At 37.6% G+C, this 21,994-nt stretch overlaps 1 protein-coding gene across 1 annotated transcript in view; it reads left to right on the top strand.

The window, feature by feature from the left end:
• The window catches only part of COL6A1 (collagen type VI alpha 1 chain), a 49,883-nt gene extending 31,087 nt beyond the window's left edge, over window positions 1-18,796 (top strand). The window contains exons 21-35 of the mRNA XM_026707719.2: window positions 447-509; window positions 1,358-1,420; window positions 3,542-3,592; window positions 3,686-3,721; window positions 4,695-4,757; window positions 6,434-6,499; window positions 7,149-7,184; window positions 8,292-8,328; window positions 8,844-8,852; window positions 12,563-12,696; window positions 13,421-13,521; window positions 14,860-15,043; window positions 15,841-15,997; window positions 16,771-16,800; window positions 17,813-18,796. Coding sequence (XP_026563504.1) covers window positions 447-509; window positions 1,358-1,420; window positions 3,542-3,592; window positions 3,686-3,721; window positions 4,695-4,757; window positions 6,434-6,499; window positions 7,149-7,184; window positions 8,292-8,328; window positions 8,844-8,852; window positions 12,563-12,696; window positions 13,421-13,521; window positions 14,860-15,043; window positions 15,841-15,997; window positions 16,771-16,800; window positions 17,813-18,420 — 1,638 coding nt within the window. The 3' untranslated portion in view covers window positions 18,421-18,796. The remainder of the gene's footprint in view (window positions 1-446; window positions 510-1,357; window positions 1,421-3,541; window positions 3,593-3,685; window positions 3,722-4,694; window positions 4,758-6,433; window positions 6,500-7,148; window positions 7,185-8,291; window positions 8,329-8,843; window positions 8,853-12,562; window positions 12,697-13,420; window positions 13,522-14,859; window positions 15,044-15,840; window positions 15,998-16,770; window positions 16,801-17,812) is intronic.
• Window positions 18,797-21,994: the final 3,198 nt, after the last annotated feature.

Below are 21,994 nucleotides of genomic sequence, written 5' to 3'. Positions count from 1 at the left end.
TCAAAAAACATTGGCAAACATTTGTGCAGAAAGTTTACACATAATGTAGCAGAATTTCGCTACTTTAAAGAAATAGATTTGTCCTGTTTCTCTAACAAATAATGCATATATAAATTAGTGGAATGCCCTTGAGATGGTGAATGTCCCTGTAGAACTAGCAATATGAAAGAATTTGGGTCTTGTTATACCAATAAAGTATAAACAACTTGCGGCCTCTAAATCAAACTCCTTCCTAAATCTGCCCACTCCAAATAGGTAGGTAGGTAGGTAGGTAGGAGGAAAAGGAAGGAAGGAAGGAAGGATATGAAATGAACAGCAGCTTCAGAAAACCCCTTTCAGATCGTTTTGTGAGGTTGCAGGAGAAGATTTGTGATTTCTGCAAAACTAGTTGGTTGTGACCATGTATTACAAAGGATGAAATCACTGAACTAACATTTTTCTTCTAGGGTAATGTAGGTGCACCTGGACCTAAGGGTTTTAGAGGAGATGAAGGACCTCCTGGAGCAGAGGTTAGTGTCTGTGCTAGGGGAGAATTCCATATCTCACTGAATTTCTCAGATCTACGGAGATACAGGATGCATACAGATGTCAACTAAAACAAGGAAATGTGCATTTTTAGATATGAATTTATATATTTAGAATATTTAAGAGTATTTTATTACCAGTTGGTGTTGTGTGATGTTCATATTGTGAGGCCAGGAAAACAAGTGCTAAACTTTGCACAAAAAAAATAAGAATAAAAAAGTTGGCTCCCAAAATATTTCTGGATTTTATAACTACTATCCTTCAATATATCAGGCTCATTTAAAAAGAGGAAAGCAATGTAACATAAACCTACAAAACATTAATTGTTAGAGTCTACAGCATCTTAAAGTGATACATTGTTAGACTCTTAAGATACTACAGTATACTGTAGATTTTGTATAGAATAGAATAGAATAGAATAGAATAGAATAGAATAGAATAGAATAGAATAGAATAGAATAGAATACGTTATTGGCCAGTGTGATTGGACACACAAGGAATTTGTCTTGGTGTACATACTCTCAGTATACATAAAAAAAAGATACATTCGTCAGGAGTCGAGAATCATAAGGTACGACACTTAATGATAGTCGTAGGGTACAATAGCAATCAATCATACTAGGAAACAGTCAATCTAAATCGTAAGTATACAAGCGACAAAGTTACAGTCATACAGTCACAAGTGGGAGGGGATGGGTGATAAGGAGTGATGACAAGATTAACAGTAATAGCAGTGCAGACGTATAGCTATTTTCCTGAAAATGAATGATGATTGTCTTGTCATTTGGTTTAAATTAACACTAAATATTAATGTAGCTATTTCACTTTTCAGGGTCCTAAAGGACAGATTGGACCACCCGGAATAACTGGAAACCCTGGCTTGATGGGTGATAGAGTGAGTGATATAATACCTGGGCATGCTAAATTTTAATTTGGCTGGTGCTCCAATTGTGTTTATTTCCAGGGAAGACCGTCCTGGCCATAATCATACATGGTTGAGCTTCATGAAAACTGGAGGTCAAAGGGATCATTTAACTCTCAAGCCTTTTAATCTCATAGGATTGTAGCTCTACCTTCTCCTCATTATCATAGGATTCTAGAAGGGAAAGAGGGCATTGAGGCCAGCAATTCCAACCCCTTGCTTAGTGCACAAATGCAAGTTAAAGCATCATGACAGATGATTGCCCAGTGCTCTGGAATGAAAGAAATAAGTAATGATCTTCCATCTAACATTGTTCAGTATCCTTGAAGAACTGCGTTGTTTCCCCACCCACCACTCAGCCAGTCTTTGCAAAGCTAACATTTCTTTAGTTCTTTAATTCTCTATTCAGAGGGCTTAGTTTTAAGCATCTGATTATTTTTCTACAACTTATTCCTGTTTGTCTAACTCAAGTCTTAAAATGCACTGCCTAGACACTAGATACAATGTTTAAAACAGGGAATGGCCAATGCAGAGTAAAGAGTAATTCATCCATCCATGTGGATTGGAAACTATACTTTTCTTAATAAGCATAAAACTATGTTTTAAAAGAAATATTACATTACTAATTGATACCCAACTGCAATCAACTATTATTCCAATATTTTTCATGAGCACAGTTAAGGACCAAGTCAAGAATCATCCTGTATCTTGTTGTATTTTTTTACAGATGATTTTCAAGTGAGCTAAGCATACTAAAGATCTAAAACAATCCAAATTCCTATTCCTTGTTCTGATCAATCTTAAACTTCAATCATAACTTCCCCTTCTGTTTCTTCACAACTGTTTAGTAGATCACATACCATACAATTGTGCCAAAGGAAGAATGCAGTTTCTGTCTTACTTTTTGTTGTCAGAGGCATCTTGCAGCTGGTATATTAATTATTTTCTCTTTTATTTTGAACGTAACTAAATAAGGTTGATTTATTGTCCTCAGATTCTACAATACTCTGTAATTTTCAGATCTTAACTAAGCTTTTTGGGCTTCCATTTTTGCTCTTGAACATTTTTGCTCATGTCCTCTCTTTTGGAATAGTTATTAAACTACGGTTATTAAAGTTCTCAATCATTCCTCCTTCAAACTTCTTTGAAAGAGCAATGGTTTGCTGTTGGGAAATACTGTACCTGCATTTTCCCCTAGGCTGGTTGGATAGTAGTAGACACCAATAACTAATATTTGTTCCTGTATTTATTTTAAGCCAGAAATTCTTTATGCAATCACCACTTTGATTTCTGAGCAGGGATGAATAATTCTAACAAACAATAGCGCAATTCCTCTTTTTTTCCCTATTGAACAAATATAGCTTAGCTGTAATCATGGGAATCATTCCACCAGTTCTCCATTCCATTTATTCAATTATATTGTTTCTTATACTTCAAGTGCCTTTGAGTCAATTGCCATAATCTAAGCATTAGTTTATAGACAACCAATGTCTTAACTCGATGAACCAATGTGTTTGGTGGTAGAGGTGGAGTGTTGTTGTTGTTTTGTACTGAATGGAATTTAATGGATACCATTAAAGAAAAACACTTCTTCACTTTCTACACTGCAGAAACATTCATTAAAAATGGATTTTCCAAGGAGATTGTTTCCAATATCCTCAAGATTCAGCTTCAAGCCACTTTTTCCCTGTACAAAAATCACATTTTTACCAGCCCTTCTAAGGTGCGAGCTATATTATGCCAGCAGATCTTCAATCCCAGTAACCTGAACCCGATGTCCTACATTTCATTTGTCCAACCAATCATTTATTTGTAGCTTTCTTTTCTCCCCATTTTTGTCCTTCTCAATGGACTGGAAAGAATGAATAAGACTACTTGAGCCTCCAGATTCTTAACTCTTGAGTTTCAAATCACATATTGGTCAAGATGTCAGTTGAGCTTGCTCTTTTTTTTCATTGATTTTATATTTTATCCACTGTTATCCATTTGTTACCCATTTTTTGCTTTTTTTTTTTTTGTCAATGTGGATTATAATAACTAATTGCCAATAGGTTCAAACGCTACACTTCTATTAATCTCCCAATTTCCTCTTAGGGAGATGATGGCCCACCCGGAAATGGGACCATTGGCTATCCTGGTGCTCCAGTAAGTTTCATTTCATACTGCAAAAGTTTAAACAGAATTTGTTCTCTTTATGCTGTTTCAATTTTACTTTCCAATCTTCCTTTACTTTTCCAGGGAGATCCCGGAATCAGAGGTGACCGTGGAATTAATGTAAGCATCTCTTTCTTTCTTTCTTCCTTATCTTACTGAACAGGTGAAATGAAGAACCCCTTGTTTCTTTTCTGACAAACTGGTGTTTGTTTTGTAAAGAAGCAAGAAAAAGTCATCCTCTTCATTCCTGCAGCATTTGGATTTCTCAGTTGTATCTATTTATAAGATAGAAAAGAAGCCTCACTTAAGCTGTTAGTTTCCTATAATAATTTTGCCTCATGACATAATATTGTAAGGAGGTGCCTCAAGATGGGAAGCTGAAAGTACTCAGAAGCAGGATTTTTCTCAAAAATGAATTTTTGGCCATGTTTGGGAACAAAGAATTACAAAATTGTATGTAGCAGGAGCCTCAGCATACCTCAAGGATGTGTCTCTCTGGCACCTTTTCATAAATACTGATATACAGGGCAAGTGGATTTGAGATCAGATCTATTCTCTGTCCTCGTTATTCCCATCCCACCAGCCTTCTGTCCTTCCTAGCTGACATCAGGATTACCCTGACCACTATTGGATGTGTGCTTCACCTGTCCAGTGATGCACACCACAAGTTGTAGAGGAAGGCATCTGGGGGGCAGGGAACAGCCACTGAAGGGAAGTCTTACAGGTCCAAAAGAGCCTTCTTCTATAGATAGATTATTAAGGGTTCTCACAAAATATTATAAAATTGTATTCCTGTCGAGTATATTTGAGATGAGTTGGGCAGACTTTGTCATTTTTTCTGAAAAACTTTCCTTTGCCTTTAGTCCTATTTGATACTATAAATAGTTCACTGAACAGAAACCAAAATCTTACTGGTATTACAATTAAATATTCTGATAAATAAAATAAAATAACATAAGATAAAATAAAATAAAATAATGAGTGCCACTTTTCTGAAGGAGGCTTAGGAGAATGGAGTTATCTACTGTCAGTTGCAGGAGTCAGTCCCACATACTTTACATGCTTTTCCTAAATGTTGCCTTGTCTTCTTTAGGGCACCAAAGGATACCCTGGGCCCAAAGGTGATGATGGTGAAATTGGAGAGCCTGGTAAACAAGTAGGTAAAAAATGGGATACAGCATATTTGTCAAGAATCAACTCCTTTAGATAATAATGTAATCCATGTTTTTCATCCCATTCTACCTATTTATTTGAAATGAGAATTATGTAGTAACATTAGATGGATGGTATTATTCTGCAAAGACCCATGCATTAGAGCAGGGGTCGTCAACCTTTTGCACCTCAGGGACCACCAAACTCATAATTTTAGATCCCAGAGACCACTAACCAGTTCTGGGGACACGGCCTAATTTGTGGGTGTGGCTTGATGGTCATGTGACTGGCTGGGCATGGCTTGTATGTAAATATTATAAATATTTATATAAATATTGAATTTTTTTATAAAAAAGATCAACTTTTACCCAAAATCAGACAAAGCAGGCAGGCAGATTGAGTTGCTCACAGAATCACAGATTCATTCAGAGATCTATCTGCTATTGGCTAGCTCAGTCTGTCACATAAAATTTCCTTGCAAGCAAACTCATAAAATTTGCTGGCAAGCAAACTCACAAAATTAACTCACAACACACCATGTATGTAAATATTGAATTTTTTATAAAAAAAAGAGCAACTTTTACCCAAAATCAGGCAAAGCAGGCAGATTGAGTTGCTCACAGAATCATTCAGTGATCTATCTATCTGCCATCAGCTAGCTTAGTCTCTCAAATTTGCTTGCCATGAGTCTGCACTGAATTTGCTTGCAAGCAAACCTTCAGTCCTAAGGGAGGTTTGGCTGTGCTTAAGAGCAGAGCTGAAGATCTAAAGACTAGCTAGAAAGCAAGAAATCCAACCATTTCCTGCTTCCTAGCTAATCTAAATCTCCCGGCACAGCAGAACAGATGATGGTCGGAAAAAGAAAAAATAGCAATTTAGCAGGCAAGTTTGCCAGGTAAGGAGTGAGTGGGAGGGGAGGGTTGCTGAGGGCCATGTGGGCGGCGCAGCCTTTTGTTTCTGCACAGCCTGGATTAATTGCTTTGGAGGGGTGCTCTGGGGGTGAGATCTCTCTGCGGCCCACCAAAATTTTCTCACGGGCCATCAGTGGGCCGCAGCCCACCGGTTGGCGACCACTGCATTAAAGTTTAGAAACAACTGGAATGGATGGGGGAATTGCTCAACCGCAGCAAATTTAGAAGATGAAAGAGGGAACTCAGTTGTGATTCAGCCTAAAACCCTATGGGAGTAAACATAGAGGTCCACATACATCTTCAAATTGCGGAGGTTGTGAAATACTCATCTGTATAGTCTTTGGGATCATCAGCCAACAAAAGATTCAAGTCTTTGGTCACCAAGTTATGAAAGCAGTGAATAAGGCTGGATACAGGATGATGATCACAGCTGATACTGAATATCAAATGTGATATTTTAGTTTTTCAAAAAATTTAAAGCACTTCTGTAGAGGTGAATCTCCCTACAGCACCTCTGTAGTTTGAAGCTGTGAAATAATTACTTAGAGGCTCAGCATAACTGTTTCAAGACCTTCCCAAGCTCTAACACCAACTAACACCGAATTATCTATTAAGTCCTTTTTATAATTTTCAATTCTATTGTTGTAATTAGAAATTTGAACAAAAGGAAGCAAAGGAGCCTTTCTCTTGTTTTCTAATAGAAAAGAGCTGGTAGCACCACCATCCGCTTAGAAAATCTGCCTTGTTTTTCTTTTTTTTCCCCTTCCAGATAACTGAACCTGGGATCAAAGGCAAGAAAGGTGCTAAAGGTTACAGGGGATCAGAAGGGGAACCAGTAAGTAGCACAATAAGCTTCTTATTAACTCCAATATCATAAAGAATAGAACATCTCACCCCTCCTTCCATTTTAGATCTTAAGGAAAGTAACAGGCTACGCTACCACGATACTATCAGGAAAGATAGGGTTTCCCAAACTTAGCCTCTGATTGGTACAAATGATCGGTACTTTTTAAGGCTTCTATAAGAAAAGGAGTTTTTCTGGAAAGACTTCACCTTCAGGAAAAATTACCTTCAGTTCACTAGAACATTCAGTTTTAGTATCATTAGAATCATTGAAGACTGCAGTCCTTCCAGCTGGTCAAAAAGGATGACTTCAGCATTAGAGAGAAAGGATTGCTTTTGTTCACGATGAAAAATAAAAGTTTGCTTTGTCATTTTATCTCATGTATTTTAGAGAACAACTATATTTTAAATAATGTACTAGCAGTCACATAGTCCAGGGCAATGGGGAAGATAGCAACCTGGGATCTTCAATAGCTGGCAACCATAATTCTTTAGCATATTTCATTTCTTCTTCAGTCTAGTTTGGGAATTGAGCTTCACCAAAAGCAACCATAGATCACAGACATCTTTCTATTCCTTTGGAATTTCTGTATGTAACTGAGAATTTTTCTCATCGCTTTTACCATGGTTTTATCTCCTAGGGACCTCCAGGACCTCCAGGACCCCCTGGGCCAGATGTGAGTAAGACTGAAATTATGTGGTATATCTTCTTCTCTACACAATAAAGCACTATTCAGGTGTTTTCATGGAAAGTTGAGTAAACTGCTTAGCACAGCAAAACACTGCAGATATGAGAGATTTAGGACAATTTTATATAACATTCAGCTGCTTGGAGGAAGGTTAGTTCCATAGTCAGTGGCTTCTCTCTTTTAAGTCCAGAAAATAATATTCTCAATATTATTTAGAGAAACCTTTTCTTTTAGTAGGCCTTCTTAGATTCATTTATTAATTTTTTTTCATTCGTGGATTACCCAAGCTTTACTCATTTCTTGGTCTTAATTCCAATTTGTGAAATATACCAACAAGTAGCTTAAAAAACACCGGCAAAGATTTCCTATGACTTGCCTCAGGTCCTGCCAATCTAGCAGTTTGAAAGCTTGTAAATGCAGGTAGATAAATAGGTACCACTTTGGTGGGAAGTAAAGTGTTGTGCGTTTCACTGTACTCTGTAGCGTGATGTCATGCTGACCACATGACTGTGGAAATATCTTCAAACAAGCTGGCTCAATGGCTTAAAGAAACAGATGATCGCCCCTTCTTAAAGGATTACTGGATTAAAATCTGCTGAGACTCCTTTTTTCCTTTACCAACAAATGAGAGAGCCATTTTGCTCTAGTGGTTAGGGCTCCAGGCTAGAAACCAGGAAACTTGAGTTCTAGCGCTGCCTAAGGCAAGAAACCTGGCTGGGTGACTTTGGACCAGTCACTTTCTCTCAGCCCAACCCACTACAGGGTTGCTGTTGAAGAGAAAAATAGGAGGAGGAAGCAGGATTGGTTTGTTCACAACCTTGAATTATTTATAAAAACAATAAAGGTAATATTAAAACATGGAAATAGTTTTCAATACTATACTATATTCTCAGCCCTGTATTCTATACTATACCCTCAGCCCTAGACTAGGATGTTGAAAGAAAGAATCTGAAGTTAAACTGTAAATTTCCTTAAATGTTTGCTAATTCAACTGTAAAGATATCAAAGGTAATTTTCTGCGAGATTGCAGGAAAGGACCCAGTTCATTCTACATTTCCAAAGTCTCAATGAGACCAACTTTTCCTTTGTTTTTAGGAATGTGAAATTTTGGATATCATCATGAAAATGTGTTGTAAGTATTTGATTTCAGCTCTTGCACAGATAATAGGAGTATCATTGATTAACAAGCGTTATAATGAGAATTGGCAGCTTATAAGTTTTACCAAATCACCGTCACAAACTATACAATAAGTATCCAGGTTTTCAACTGCTGCATTCCCAGCAGTGAAAATGAAGTTTTGTGTGCATAGTGGAAATTAAATAGAAATTAACTTAATTTTGCGGGGTGGGGGGTGGGGGGGGGAATGCAGTAATAAATATTATGCAGGTAAAATACAGGTATACACATTGAAAAAGGTATTCAGCATTTTTATTACATCCCCCCGTATTTTCATTTGTTTAATGTAGCAGTATGTTAAACAACTGGAATGTGGGAAACATTATAATATATAGCCAATATGAAGGGAAACATTTCCAATCTGTTTAAATGGTGTCCCTGGCTAAACAGCAGAAGTAGGGATGTATTTCAGCACTCTTTGTATTTACCAAGTTTGTTTCTCTTTCTCTTCCCCTCCACCACCACCTCAGCTTGCTGTGGTAAGTTTCCTATTTGCAGTTTCTTTATCATTCTTCCATCACATGTATAAACAATTAGTTTGAAATTCACTCTTTAACCCACTCTTCAGTAGTGGGCAGTCCTAGAATTAATTTCTGTAAGACTGCCTGCTGGCATCATCATTTTTTTTTCAATCTATTGTTATAGTTACCTGCTGCAAGAATTTTAAATTAATCACCAGATCTGTTTGGCTCTTGTGTCCCAGGGATTCATTAGGTTTATTATCCAGTTTTAAAAATAGATTAAAAGAGAACCAGATGAGACATGTTCTTTCTCAAGTATTTGACATGAGAAGGATATTTTGATGATACATTTATTGAAATACATATTCAGAAATCTCCAATTGACCAACTGAATCAAAATATTGGTCTAAATATTGCACTACTTACTCAACCTTGCTTATCCATTATTGTCATTTATTCTGAGATTTGTATGCATATTATACAGGTGAAACTCAAATTAGAATATCGTGCAAAAGTTCATTTATTTCAGTAATGCAACTTAAAAGTTGTAACTACATACAAAGCAAGATAGTTCAAGCCATGATGTGTCATAATTGAGATGATTATGGCTTACAGCTCATGAAAACCCCAAATCCACAATCTCAGAAAATTAGAATATTGTGAAAGGGTTCAATATTCTAGGCCCAAAGTGTCCCACTCTAATCAGCTAATTAAGCCATAACACCTGCAAAGGGTTCCTGAGCCTTTAAATGGTCTCTCAGTCTGGTTCAGTAGGAATCACAATCATGGGAAAGACTGCTGACCTGACAGTTGTGCAGAAAACCATCATTGACACTCTCCATAAGGAAGGAAAGCCTCAAAAGGTAATTGCAAAAGAAGTTGGATGTTCCCAAGTGCTGTATCAAAGCACATTAATAGAAAGTTATGTGGAAAGGGAAAGTGTGGAAGAAAAAGGTGCACAATCAGCAGGGCTGACTGCAGCCTGGAGAGGATTGTCAGGAAAAGTCCATTCAAAAGTGTTGGGGACTTTCACAAGGAGTGGACTGAGGCTGGAGTCAGTGCATCAAGAGCCACCACACAGAGAAGGATCCTGGACACGGGCTTCAAATGTCATATTCCTCTTGCCAAGCCGCTCCTGAACAACAAACAATGTCAGAAGCGTCTTAACTGGGCTAAAGAAAAACAGAACTGGTCTGTTGCTCAGTGGTCCAAAGTCCTCTTTTCTGATGAGAGCAACTTTTGCATCTCATTTGGAAACCAAGGACCCAGAGTCTGGAGGGAGAATGGAGAGGCACACACTGCAAGATGCTTGAAGTCCAGTGTGAAGTTTCCACAGTCTGTGCTGTTTTGGGGAACCATGTCATCTGCTGGTGTTGGTCCACTGTGCTTCATTAAGTCCAGGGTCAACACAGCCGTCTACCAGGAGATTTTGGAGCACTTCATGCTTCCTTCCGCAGACGAGCTTTATGGGGATGCTGACTTCATTTTCCAGCAGGACTTGGCACCTGCCCACACTGCCAAAAGCGCCAGAACCTGGTTCAGTGACCGTGGGATTACTGTGCTTGATTGGCCAGCAAACTCACCTGACCTGAAGCCCATAGAGAATCTATGGGGCATTGCCAAGAGAAAGATGAGAGAGATGAGATTGAAGGCCGCTATTGAAGCATCCTGGTCTTCCATAACACCCCAGCAGTGCCATAGGCTGATAGCTTCCATGCCACGCCGCATTGAGGCGGTAATTGCTGCAAAAGGGGCCCAAACCAAGTACTGAATACATATGCATGCTTATACTTTTCAGAGGTCCGATATTGTTCTACGTACAATCCTTGTTTTATTGAGTGCATGTAATATTCTAATTTTCTGAGATTGTGGATTTGGGGTTTTCATGAGCTGTAAGCCATAATCATCACAATTATGCCAAATCACGGCTTGAACTATCTTGTTTTGCATGTAATGAGTCTATCTCATATATTAGTTTCACCTTTTAAGTTGCATTACTGAAATAAATGAACTTTTGCACAATATTCTAATTTTTTGAGTTTCACCTATAAGCAAACATCCCCTTGTGTGTGATGATTGAGATTTGACAAATATTGGGAGGCAATTACATATTATTTTAAATGCTTTTTATTAGACTTTATTTAGTTCTTTGCAAGTTTATATGGAAATATTTGTTAATTTTTATATAATTAAAGTATGAGTGTTAATGAGTCCTGATTTAGAATTAGTTTACCTGCTCCCAACTCTTGAATGGGTCCATTCTAAATAGTTTGTAATCTTTTTCTGAATCGCCCCTTAAATATAGACAAGAAGTCTTAATTAGCTTAGTTGCTTGCTATTGATTGGCAAAAACCTCCAGAAGAAAACAGAAGCAACAAAAATCCCAAATACAACACCATCTCGGATTTTATGTACATATATACCCACAAGAATGCACACACAAACATATACATTTATTTTTGTATATACTTCATCCTAAAAACCATAAAATACAAACTGGATTGTCCATTGGGTTCAGACATAAGCTAGAGCACATTCAGTCATAAGCTAGAGCACATAAGCGGTGCCTTATCTTTTGTTTATGCAAAATTTAGAGATAATTGACAGACATTCCAGTGCTAAACTATTCTCTTTCACCAATTTAGTAATAATTTGTTTCAAAGTGCTTTCATCAAAAGTAAAAATAGTACAGACAGTCCTCAACTTACAAGTTTGTTTAGTGACCATTCAAAATGATGATAGCACTGAAAAATATGACTTAGCGCAGTATTTCACGCTTACAACTTTTGCAGCATCCCCATGATCATGTGATCAAAATTGAGATGTTTGGCAACTGGTTCATATTTATGACTGTTGCTGTGTCTGCTGCAAGGTCATGTGATCAACTTTTGCAACTTTCTGACAAGCAAAATCAATGGGAAAACCAGATTCACTTAACAACCGGATTAATTACAGTGATCCACTTAACAACTGTAGCAAGAAAGGTCATGAAATGGGGCAAAATTAAGTTAACAAATGTCTCACTTAACAACAGAAATGCTGGCTCAATTTTGGTTGTAAGCTGAGGACTACCTGTAAAAATAAAAAATAGGAGATTAAAACATAAACATTGTTGCTGAACCCTTTCAGAGGTCCTCTCTTAATTGAGCTACTTGCCAATAAATTTTAAATCTTTAAACCAAAGTTTCTCTTGTATTTAACTCACAGTAAGGACTCTTTGCCCCCAAAGAAATCTGCAACTGTAATTGATTACTTCTTAAATCCCTTAAGAGAGGGATGAAAACACATCTGTATAGGACCCTGGGACTCTGTATAGGACATAAGGACTCTGCTGCAGTTGGGAGCAGAAATCCAGTGTCCCAGTAACGTAATTCCTTGTCTGGCTGCAGAAACTTTTCTGCAGGTTAATCAAAAGGAGCTACTGTTCAAATCTGATGTGGTTAATTTCTTGATCTCCTTTGACCTAAGGAAATAAACGCTGACCAGAAATCCCCTCTTTGGTGGCTTTCAAAGCTGCAGTGGCTGTTCTCACCACGGAAAGCTCTGGACATTGTCAGGCTGCCATTTCCTTCCAGAAGCTGTTTGACATACGTGAATTTAACCTTAAATCATCAAGGAGACCTTTTATTGACTCTTGATGCTATAAATGCTATTGGTGAATAAGCTTCTGAAAATACAATTTTCACACTTCTGTGTGTGCTTCTACAATAACCTGTGTTTTGTTACAGAATGTAAGTGTGGTCCCATTGATATTATATTCGTACTAGACAGTTCTGAGAGTATTGGAGAAACAAATTTTGGTATTGCAAAGGATTTTATAATTAAAGTTATTGACAGGCTGCGCGCAGAAGAACATGTAACGGTGAGTCATGGTACAATTATTCCCTGATTTACAACCAGTTGTTTAACAGCTGGTCAAAGTTACAACAGATCTCCCCAGAACTACATACAAGCTGTGTTTGAAGTTGTGATGGCTACACATGGCCCTGCAGTCACATGATTGTATTTTGGGTACTTGGTAACTAGGTCACCTTTTATAGCTGATTGTAGTCTCCCATCGTCATGTGACCATAATTTACGACTTTTTTTGAGAACCCAAATTGTTGGGGCTAATATGTTGACTCTGTAAACTGCTTAGAGAGGGCTGTAAAGCACTATAAAGCAGTATATAAGTCGAAGTGATATTGCTATTTTTTGCTACTTTCCAACGTTTACTTCTGGTTTCTGGCAAAAACGCCCATGGGGAAATAGTTCACTTAATGACCATATCATTTGCTTAATGACTATTGTAAAATGTGGTTGCAACTTTGAATTCAGTCTTGTGATTCTGGCCTCAGTGTTATCAACTGGGTCCTCCTGCCCATTCTGCTGAGCAGTACCCTGGTTTCTATCTGCAAGTTTTTGCCTAATGGAATCTGTATGAATAAGGCTAATAATTAGTAACTGTTGAATAGCATGCAGTAATGCATTGTTAATGCATGAAACTTCTTAGCTAGGTTTCTCTGAAGCTACCATAGTCCAGATAGTGTAATCTCTGATTTTTGGCTTTCGTTACAACTATTCCTTGGATACTATTTTTTTGACAGTTTTCCAGAGAAGACTCCAATCTTGCTATTGTGCAGTATAGTCATGGTGGAACGGAAGAATTGGTGCTCATGAAAGATGGAGACGTTCAAGGTTTCAAGGAGTGAGTTCATAACAGCTGAAAGAATTCTTGGGGGGGTGGGGTTGCCTTCTATGTGGCATATTAACTTTCTAAAAAATATTTTCAAATATTAATAGCCACTACTTGCAAAAAGCTGCTTGCTAGGATTCCATCACATGCTTCTGTGGATGAGAAACAATTATAGCCTTCTTTTGGTGGGATTGTCAAATGATATGCCAGGATTAGTAGCCAATTAAAAAGCATTTTTGAGTTGCACTTGGACACTTTGTGGGTTGCCTTGCTCTTTAGAGGGAAGAAAAGAAAAGAACTGGATTTGGCGGAAGCGTACAGTATATTGGAGACAACATTTCAATGTCTTAAAGCTATGAAAAGATCCAGCTAGTGGGTCACAATTGATTGTCAATTGATCAATCAGTTGGATTGATTACATTAGTAAAGAGCTGATAGGGATGCAAAAGAAAGTTTATATGTATTTCTATGAGTCTGAAAAGCCATCAGCCAACAAGATGGAACCAATATAAAATAAACAATCAGCTCTGCATGGATTCCACCAGAACTCCATTCAAAGGTCTGGGGAGGTTGAATGTCTTTGCATGCATGTGTTGCAGCATGATAGAAATGCATTCTTAAGAAGATTAGAAGTTGGACAGTTTTTAAAAATATAAGTGTTAGGAGTATTGTATACAGGTAAGTTATATACAAAATCCATAGTTCTTTTTTAAAAAAACCTAGCTTCTCCAGTTGATGTTATGCAAAATAATTGAGAGAATAGATAATGTATTGTGCCTGTAACACCTGACATAGATAGTCATGTCATCTGCAAAAGATGAATAACGTAAATAATGTTAAATATGACATTTGAGTATATATTAACAAAATGATGAATAAGAAGAACTAGCTGGTTAATGTTATTTGGCTCACGTAGACAAAGATGCATCCTTTGGGTTCTCTCGTTATATGCATCTGCTGTTCATGTAAATATTTACTTTTTTTCTTTCCTAATTCCATACTATTACCACCCACCGAATAATATTCTGCTCAGATGTTCTCTGCTTTAAATAGAAATAGCCAATGAAATATTTTATTTGTGGTTGCGTCTTGGCAAGTTAGGAACATTGCTTTTTATGATGAAGTGACTAAGATGTAAGATGTAAGATGAAGTAACCATCACAAGGATTTTGAGCTTCATATAATAGATTAGACTAATTTATTGCTATTATTGTATTAATTTCAAATTTCTGGAATGAAAACAAACTACTTTCTGAAAGAAAGAATGCAAAAATCTTCCTATAAAGTATAAGGCTTTATTGGATGAAGTACAATTTGCTGACTCTGATTCCTTTGATGTTTTATTACAAGGGCTGTGAAGAATCTTCACTGGATTGCTGGTGGCACCTTTACTGGAGAGGCTCTTGACTACACCAAAAAACGTCTTCCCCCATTTTTCACTCACAAAAGAGTTATCATTGTCATCACAGATGGAAGGACTGACATAATACACGATCGAACACCCATCAATGTTCTTTGTGAAAGAGATAATCAGGTGAAATCAATATAAGTTTGAGGAAGTGGTGGGTGTGCTAACCTAGAAACCAGGACACTGTGAGTTCTAGTCCAGCCTTAGGCACGAAAGCTGGCTGAGTGACTTTGGGCTGGTTGCTCTCTCTTAGTGCAACCCATCTGACAGGGTTGATGTGGGAGGAGAAAAGAGTATTATATGCTATATGTTCTCCAACTTGAGTTATTTATTTAAAAAAGGAATAAAAGGGAGATGGATGATGATAGGTAGGTAAGTAGATGATAGATAGATAGATAGATAGATAGATAGATAGATAGATAGATAGATAGATAGATAGATAGATAGATAGAAGATAAAAGCTAAGGAGACCATATGTCTTTGTAATAAGAACAAAAGATGTAGACTGTATAAGAACAGCACTTCTGTAAGTAAATTACCAGAAACCATCAAGATGTGATGCGGTTTGATGAGAACGTAATGTTGACCTTCCCTTTCATGTTCTTTGAAGAAACTGCATATATGCTTAGTGCCCTGGAATTTTGATAACACTTAATTGAAGGTGGACTCTCTAAAAAGGGCTGCTTTCTTGGCTTTACAGACAGTGCCCAATATGGTGGTGTTTTTACCTAAAATCTACAAATATTTGTGCTGTAGTATTATTGTCTTAGGAATATTGCTGTATTCTTCCCACAAAGTTGAAGAGTAAGTTTCATTCATATTTTGGAGGTACCAGAAAACCTTTATAACACTCATTTGTTTAAATGTAAACATTACAATACCTGTTATTATTTGCCTTCATTATAATATCTGTTATTCTTCAGGTTGTCCCTGTGGGTTCTAGTGATATTTTCCAAGATCCTCCAGATTCTGAAAAATTAAGTGAAATATCCTGTGGAGGCCTCACATTTACCCAACCAGAGTATATTGCCTTGCTGGATGACACCTTCATTCAGAATGTTACCTCTTATGTTTGTCGAGGTGAGTGAATAAATCAATTTACTGCTAATTTGATTTAGCTTAAACAGGAGTGAAACAGCACAGCCTTTTAGCATTCCAATGAAGCCTGCAATGTCCCTTCCTCTCCCCCACACCATCCTGTGCTTGTTCCACACCACTTCTCATTGCCTTCTACATCCCTCCATGCTCCCACAGTTCTCCCAGACCTCTGCCTTTGGCCTCTAATTCTCTCTGCTGCATACCATTAGATGGGTGCAAAAGGTTTGAGTCATTGGTTTTTGCTCTCTAATGATTGTCTGGAGTTTTGAAGCCCACCTGTGGTAGCCCCAAACTGGTTATCTTCTTGGTTCTACAAGTCTTGTCAAAGGATTACTGACTACTTTAAAATAAGAAGATGACCATTGTGGGACACATAACCTTAGCACTATTTTAAATGAAGTACATGTTGATGCAGAAGAAACATCTTCTTGCATAGTTTGCTGGGTGCTAATGTCCACAAAATATTTTCAATTAATGAAATATTAACCAAATATTAATTGTGTTTGCATTTGTAATCAAAGATAGGATAGGAAACTATGTACTGTATTGATCTGTCTGTAGGAAAAACCATTTATAAAATCAATAAAATGAAACAGCCAGAGCTAGTTGCTGCTTAGTTACAGTGGCAATCTAAGCTGTACAATCCTAACTACAATGAAGAAGTTTAGACTGGTGAGGAATTACAAAACATCTATTTCCTTCTATCGGTATTTAGGAGTGCTTTAATGAGATTTTTGTTTGGTTTTGTTTTATAGAAAAACAATGTCCCGACTATACCTGCCCAAGTGAGTATCCTATACTATTGTATGTACCTTATTTTGATTTCTCTGCTCCATGCATAAATTTAATATTGCCTTATTTAATAAAACATTTTGCTGGGTTGCTTCATGGGGCCTGACTGGATCGTTTCTATCTGAGCATTTCCAGCCATGATGGATAAGTTATTTCAGCCAGCTGCAGCGATACAATAAATTGTGGTCATCTGAAATTTGTTTATCAGCCATTTTGGGCAGTATTCCTGTCACCAGAGTGATGTCTGCCCGGCCAATACTTCCTGGCCTTTTTTAAAAAAAGGTTTCTGTTAAAATTCTGGCTAAAACCATTGTGAGCAGGATTAGAGAAAGCTGAGTCTTAAGTGTCCCAATTTCACTTCCTGTACATGATAGAGAAGAAAATCACAAAAGCACAAGACATGCTTTGCACAAGCTTCAGCGTCCCTAGTAAGAATGTAAAAATGCTACTAAAGAAACATAATTTTAACTATATGAATCAAATGCTACAAACCTCCTGTCAGTATTTACCATATGCAACATCTATCAGTTAATTCCCAAAGAAATCGAATTTTAGAATATTAGATAGAGTCAATGTGCCTCTGTATTGTGTAACAACAGCAAAGTCCTTAATCCATGATGTTATTCTGATTGTACAATCAGTTCCCAGGGAAGGCAGCATTTCCCACCCCCCAACACCTCTGGGATATAGGCCTCAGAAAGCTGCGGGGAAGAGAAAATTGCTCCAGATCAGCAAGAGGGCTCTTGCTTCAATGAAAACGCTGCTTATTTACCTCAGGTGTTTTCACTCAGCGTTGGAAGAGAGCTCCTTCCCAATTCAGCAAAGTATGACTCAGTCTCCTGAGGAACTCTAGCTTAAGCTATATCTAGAAACTTTTCAGGGATATGCAAAGATGGGAAGGGAAAGTATGGATGGAAGCTGGTTTGCACTGGAGGCAATTACTGAAGCCAAATGTTGAAACATACGCAGCAGGGATATCCCCAAAATAACCTTCTCTCTTTTCAGTTACTTTTGCTAACTCAGCTGATATCACCCTTCTCGTGGATAGCTCTACCAGTGTTGGGGCCCATAACTTCAATATCACCAAGAAGTTTGTAAAACGCCTTGCAGAACGATTCATAACAGCTGATAAAAGTCCAGGGGCTTCTGTGCGCGTCACTGTTGTCCAGTACAGTGGCAACACACAGCAAAAACTGGAGGTGGACTTTCAGCGGAACTACACAGTGATCGCTGATATAATTGATAAAATGGAATTTATAAACGATGGCACAGATGTTGTTGCAGCCTTGAACTATGTCACCAGCCTGGTTCGGAGGTCCTCTCGTCCTGCTAATAAGAAGAGGGTGCTGATCTTCTCGGATGGCAATTCTCAAGGTATCACTCAAAATGACATCGAGAGAGCAGTCCAACAGGCTCAACAGGCAGACATTGAAATCTATGTACTTGCTGTTGGCACTCAAGCCAATGAGCCCAACCTACGTTTGCTTGTCTCCCAAAAAGCTCAGGATGATGTAGCCTACAGAGAGCGCCACCTTTTCAGAGTACCCAATTACCAATCTTTGCTGAAAGGTGTATTCTATCAAACTGTCTCCAGAAAACTAGCTATAGCCTGAGGAGGTGATTCCTAGAGAAGCAAGTTAGTGCATATTCTATGATTTCAGGAATAAATTGTTAACCTCCCATGGAACCAATTGTTTTTATACAGAGCCATAATCTTTTGTCCTTGCTTTCAGGCCGTGCTATGTTTACCCCTGTCCATTCCTCTTTTCTTTATTGTCCATGAATTCCTACAGGAAGAAATGCAAATTGATTTGTTGTCGTTCTAGTTCATAACTGTAACCAGGAGAAGAATTCTGTTTCATATTTGACAAGTGATAAACCAGGCTAACTAGGAATGTTAAATGCACTGTCTTTATCCCTAAGATCGATAGTACTCCTCACATGAATATAAAGATCTTATTTTCAGAATAAAACGCCACATGATTCATTGCCTTTTTTCAATTTTGTAACTAAAAAGATACAATATAATACAGTACAGTAAGCATTTCCTGAGCTTGGCAGTTCCTGAAAAAATATTCTGCTCTTAGTAACAAGAGAAGTTCCAAAGAATATTTATTGCCTCCAATTGTCACTTGGCAGTACATAAGGTGAATGATCTGTTTCAAAACGTGGTGGTGGTGATAATTTGGCAATAATAAGCTCACAATATCTAGCCCAATCTAGAACTGGAGAAGAAGGTACAAGCCATTTAATCAACCATGATATTATTTAGATACAATGAACTCGCAAATGTGATTGCAAGAGTTATTAACAAAAGCCAGAAGGGACCTTGGACCAAGGTATCACTCAAAATCCCTTGCAGTACTGCAAGTGACCCGATGCTATTTGAGACAAATGGCTGTCTAGTCTCTTCTTAAAAATTTCCAGCAATGGAGATTTTTAATCTAGCGAAGATAGATTGGCATTATCTAAATTGTTTTTAAATAAAATTGTCTGGAAGCCAATACAGAACTCTTGTTGCCAGAGGATTTTTTTTTTCAATATATTATGATAAGGTGCTACACTCACTTCACAAATTGAGCTTTATATTATTGATATGTTTACATATTCAAACTTGGTTTGGACAGGTTTCATGTAGTATTTCCAATGGTGCTGTTGCTATGAATTCAGTATGGTTTTTAAAAAATGAAGCAATTGTTTTCAGAATTACAGCTTGTATGGTTTTGTAATCAATATTCATTTTACCACTTTATTTTATTCCTTTGTTTGACTGACAGATGTTCACTTTTGAGATTTTTTTTTTCAAATAAATTTTGTTCCATAGTTTCAGTGCCTTTTGTTGGTTGGTAAAGGGGGCTCCAAAACTGTTGATTTTTTTTCCACCATTGACTAATACGACTCTCCTCCTGGATGGAAAGGAAAGTGATTCTACATCAGTCTTAAATTATAAAAGTGATGGTTACTAATGAGAGGTTTTGTTCATTTGGCTTTTTATACATATATGGCATTTAAAAAGCCTTAAATTCTTTATATATAAAAAAAATTAGTAAAAGTTTTACAAAGAGTATAAAAAGTAACCACAATTAATCCAGAGTAAAGAAAAAGATAAAGATGCAGAAAGATGAAGATAAAAGAAAATAGAAAGAAGCTTCTAACTTTGGAATTCTAATAGACAATCACCTGCCACATATGACCCCAGATTTAACAAAGGTTGATAAGAACTTCTGGATAAAGGACATGGTAGTACCTGGAGAAAGAAGGAAGAGGAAAGAAAGACCTGGAGAAAATCAGAAAATTCAAAGACCTACAAGTAGAAGTAATAAATAATTGTGGCAAAAGAAAGCAAAGTTATATCAATAGTAACAGGCACCATTCATACAATCCTAAAACAACTGGAATACCACTTGAACACTATCAGCATTGACAAAATGACCCCCAGTCAATTGCAAAAAGCAACTTTACTTAGAACAGCTTACATCCTGAGACGATACCTTTAACAGCATCAATTCAAAACACATTTGCCTCCCCCAGGTTCTTGGGAAGGACTAGATAGGCAGATAAAAATGAAAATCCAGTATAAACATCTGGCTGGCTGTGACAATCCCTAATAATATAATTCATTAAAACACTATCAAAAATAGACTAAAATTACTATTTAAAAATACCAACTATTAATACCCTTTCCACAAAGATTAGAGGAACAATCAAATCAAATAATCATTTTCAATCTTTTGATGGTAGTGAGAGAGTCAGTTTTTGCTGCCTGTCAAAATTTTTCCCAACCTAGGCTACCGTTTGTATTGTCTGACTTCCACAAATGTGGTCTTTATTCCCTCTTTTCCAATGACGTTGGTCAGGCCTTGACATTCTTGAGCCGTATAATACTTTTTTGATACTCGGCTCCAGCACTTGATAAAGCTTAAGACATCATACAAATACTTGTGTTTGTTGTTCAGTCACTAGATCATATCTGACTCCTCATCAGACTTTGGTTGTATCTGACCCCATGTCCATAGCCAGCCAAGCTCCCCTTTTCTCCACTGTCTCCCAAATTCATGTTCATTGCATCAGTGACACTATCCAGCTATCTCATCCTCTGCCATCCCCTTCTTTTGCCCTAAATCTTTCTGTGATGCCCCTGTCGGAATCTGATTCCGAGAGGGAGGCTGAGCAGCTGACAGGGAGTGGGAGTGAGGATCTAATGGCTGTGGAAGAAACTGGGGAAGGGCAAAGTCTGGCTGGGCAGAGCAGGGGGAGGTAGAGCAAGGCAGAAGGAATTCAGAGGAAGATCCAGGCCCACTCCCTCTTCATCCTAGGGCACACAGGGAGGAACAGAGAAGGGAGCAATGTGAGTTGTGTGGCTTACGGGAGAGGAGAGGGCCCTGATTCCCTTCATTAGCTGCAGCTGGGAACACAGTGTTTAAAAAGGGAGTTTGTGCACAGCAACTCGTGGGAAGCAAATCTTGAATTATCTTTTATGATCAAGGCTTATCTGGGTGTATTTTGTTGGCCTTTGAAGTCTGCAATTCCTTATCCTGCCCTGTTCAGTTAATTGCTGCAGTGTGGTTTGTGTGGATTTTTATTTACAGTTTATCTGTACTTTGGTTTTGGACTGAACTTCCTTCATTTAAAGACTTCTTGGGAGAGTTTTTTCTCCAGCCGAAGGTAATTGGAACTGGGGGCAAAGTTGGAGGTATTAAAGAGACTTTTCTTACTTATGTGACTATGTTGCCTTTGTGCCATGCCCCGGGTCATCACACTTTCCTAACATCAGGATTTTTCCAATGAATCCTCATTTTGATATTTTGGAAAAACAGATACTTCAGTTTCAGTATTCGTCCTTACAAAAAACAGTTAGGGTTAATTTCTTTTAGGATTGACTGATTTGATCTTGCAATCCAAGGAATTCTCAAGAACCTGCTCCAACTCTACTTTGGCATTCAGCCTTCGTATTGGTCCAACTCTCACAGCTGTACTGTATCACTGAGGAAACTATTGCTTCAACTATATGGACGTTTGTCAGCAAGATGATGCCTCTGCTTTTTAATATGTTGTCTAGATTTGCCATGGCTTTCCTCACAAGGAGCAAGCATCTTTTAATTTAATGGCTGCAGTCACCATCTGCAATTTACTTGCAGCTCAAGAAAACACAGTGGTACCTTGTTACTAAACTGCTTTGAAATTCAT

The sequence above is a fragment of the Pseudonaja textilis genome, chromosome 1 (assembly GCF_049901715.1).
Source record: "Pseudonaja textilis isolate UNSWEBS1 chromosome 1, rPseTex1.2, whole genome shotgun sequence".
In the NCBI taxonomy this organism is placed as follows: Eukaryota; Metazoa; Chordata; class Lepidosauria; order Squamata; family Elapidae; genus Pseudonaja; species Pseudonaja textilis.
The sequence above is the reverse complement of the archived record's forward strand: the minus strand, read 5'-3'. Positions and strand labels throughout refer to the sequence as shown.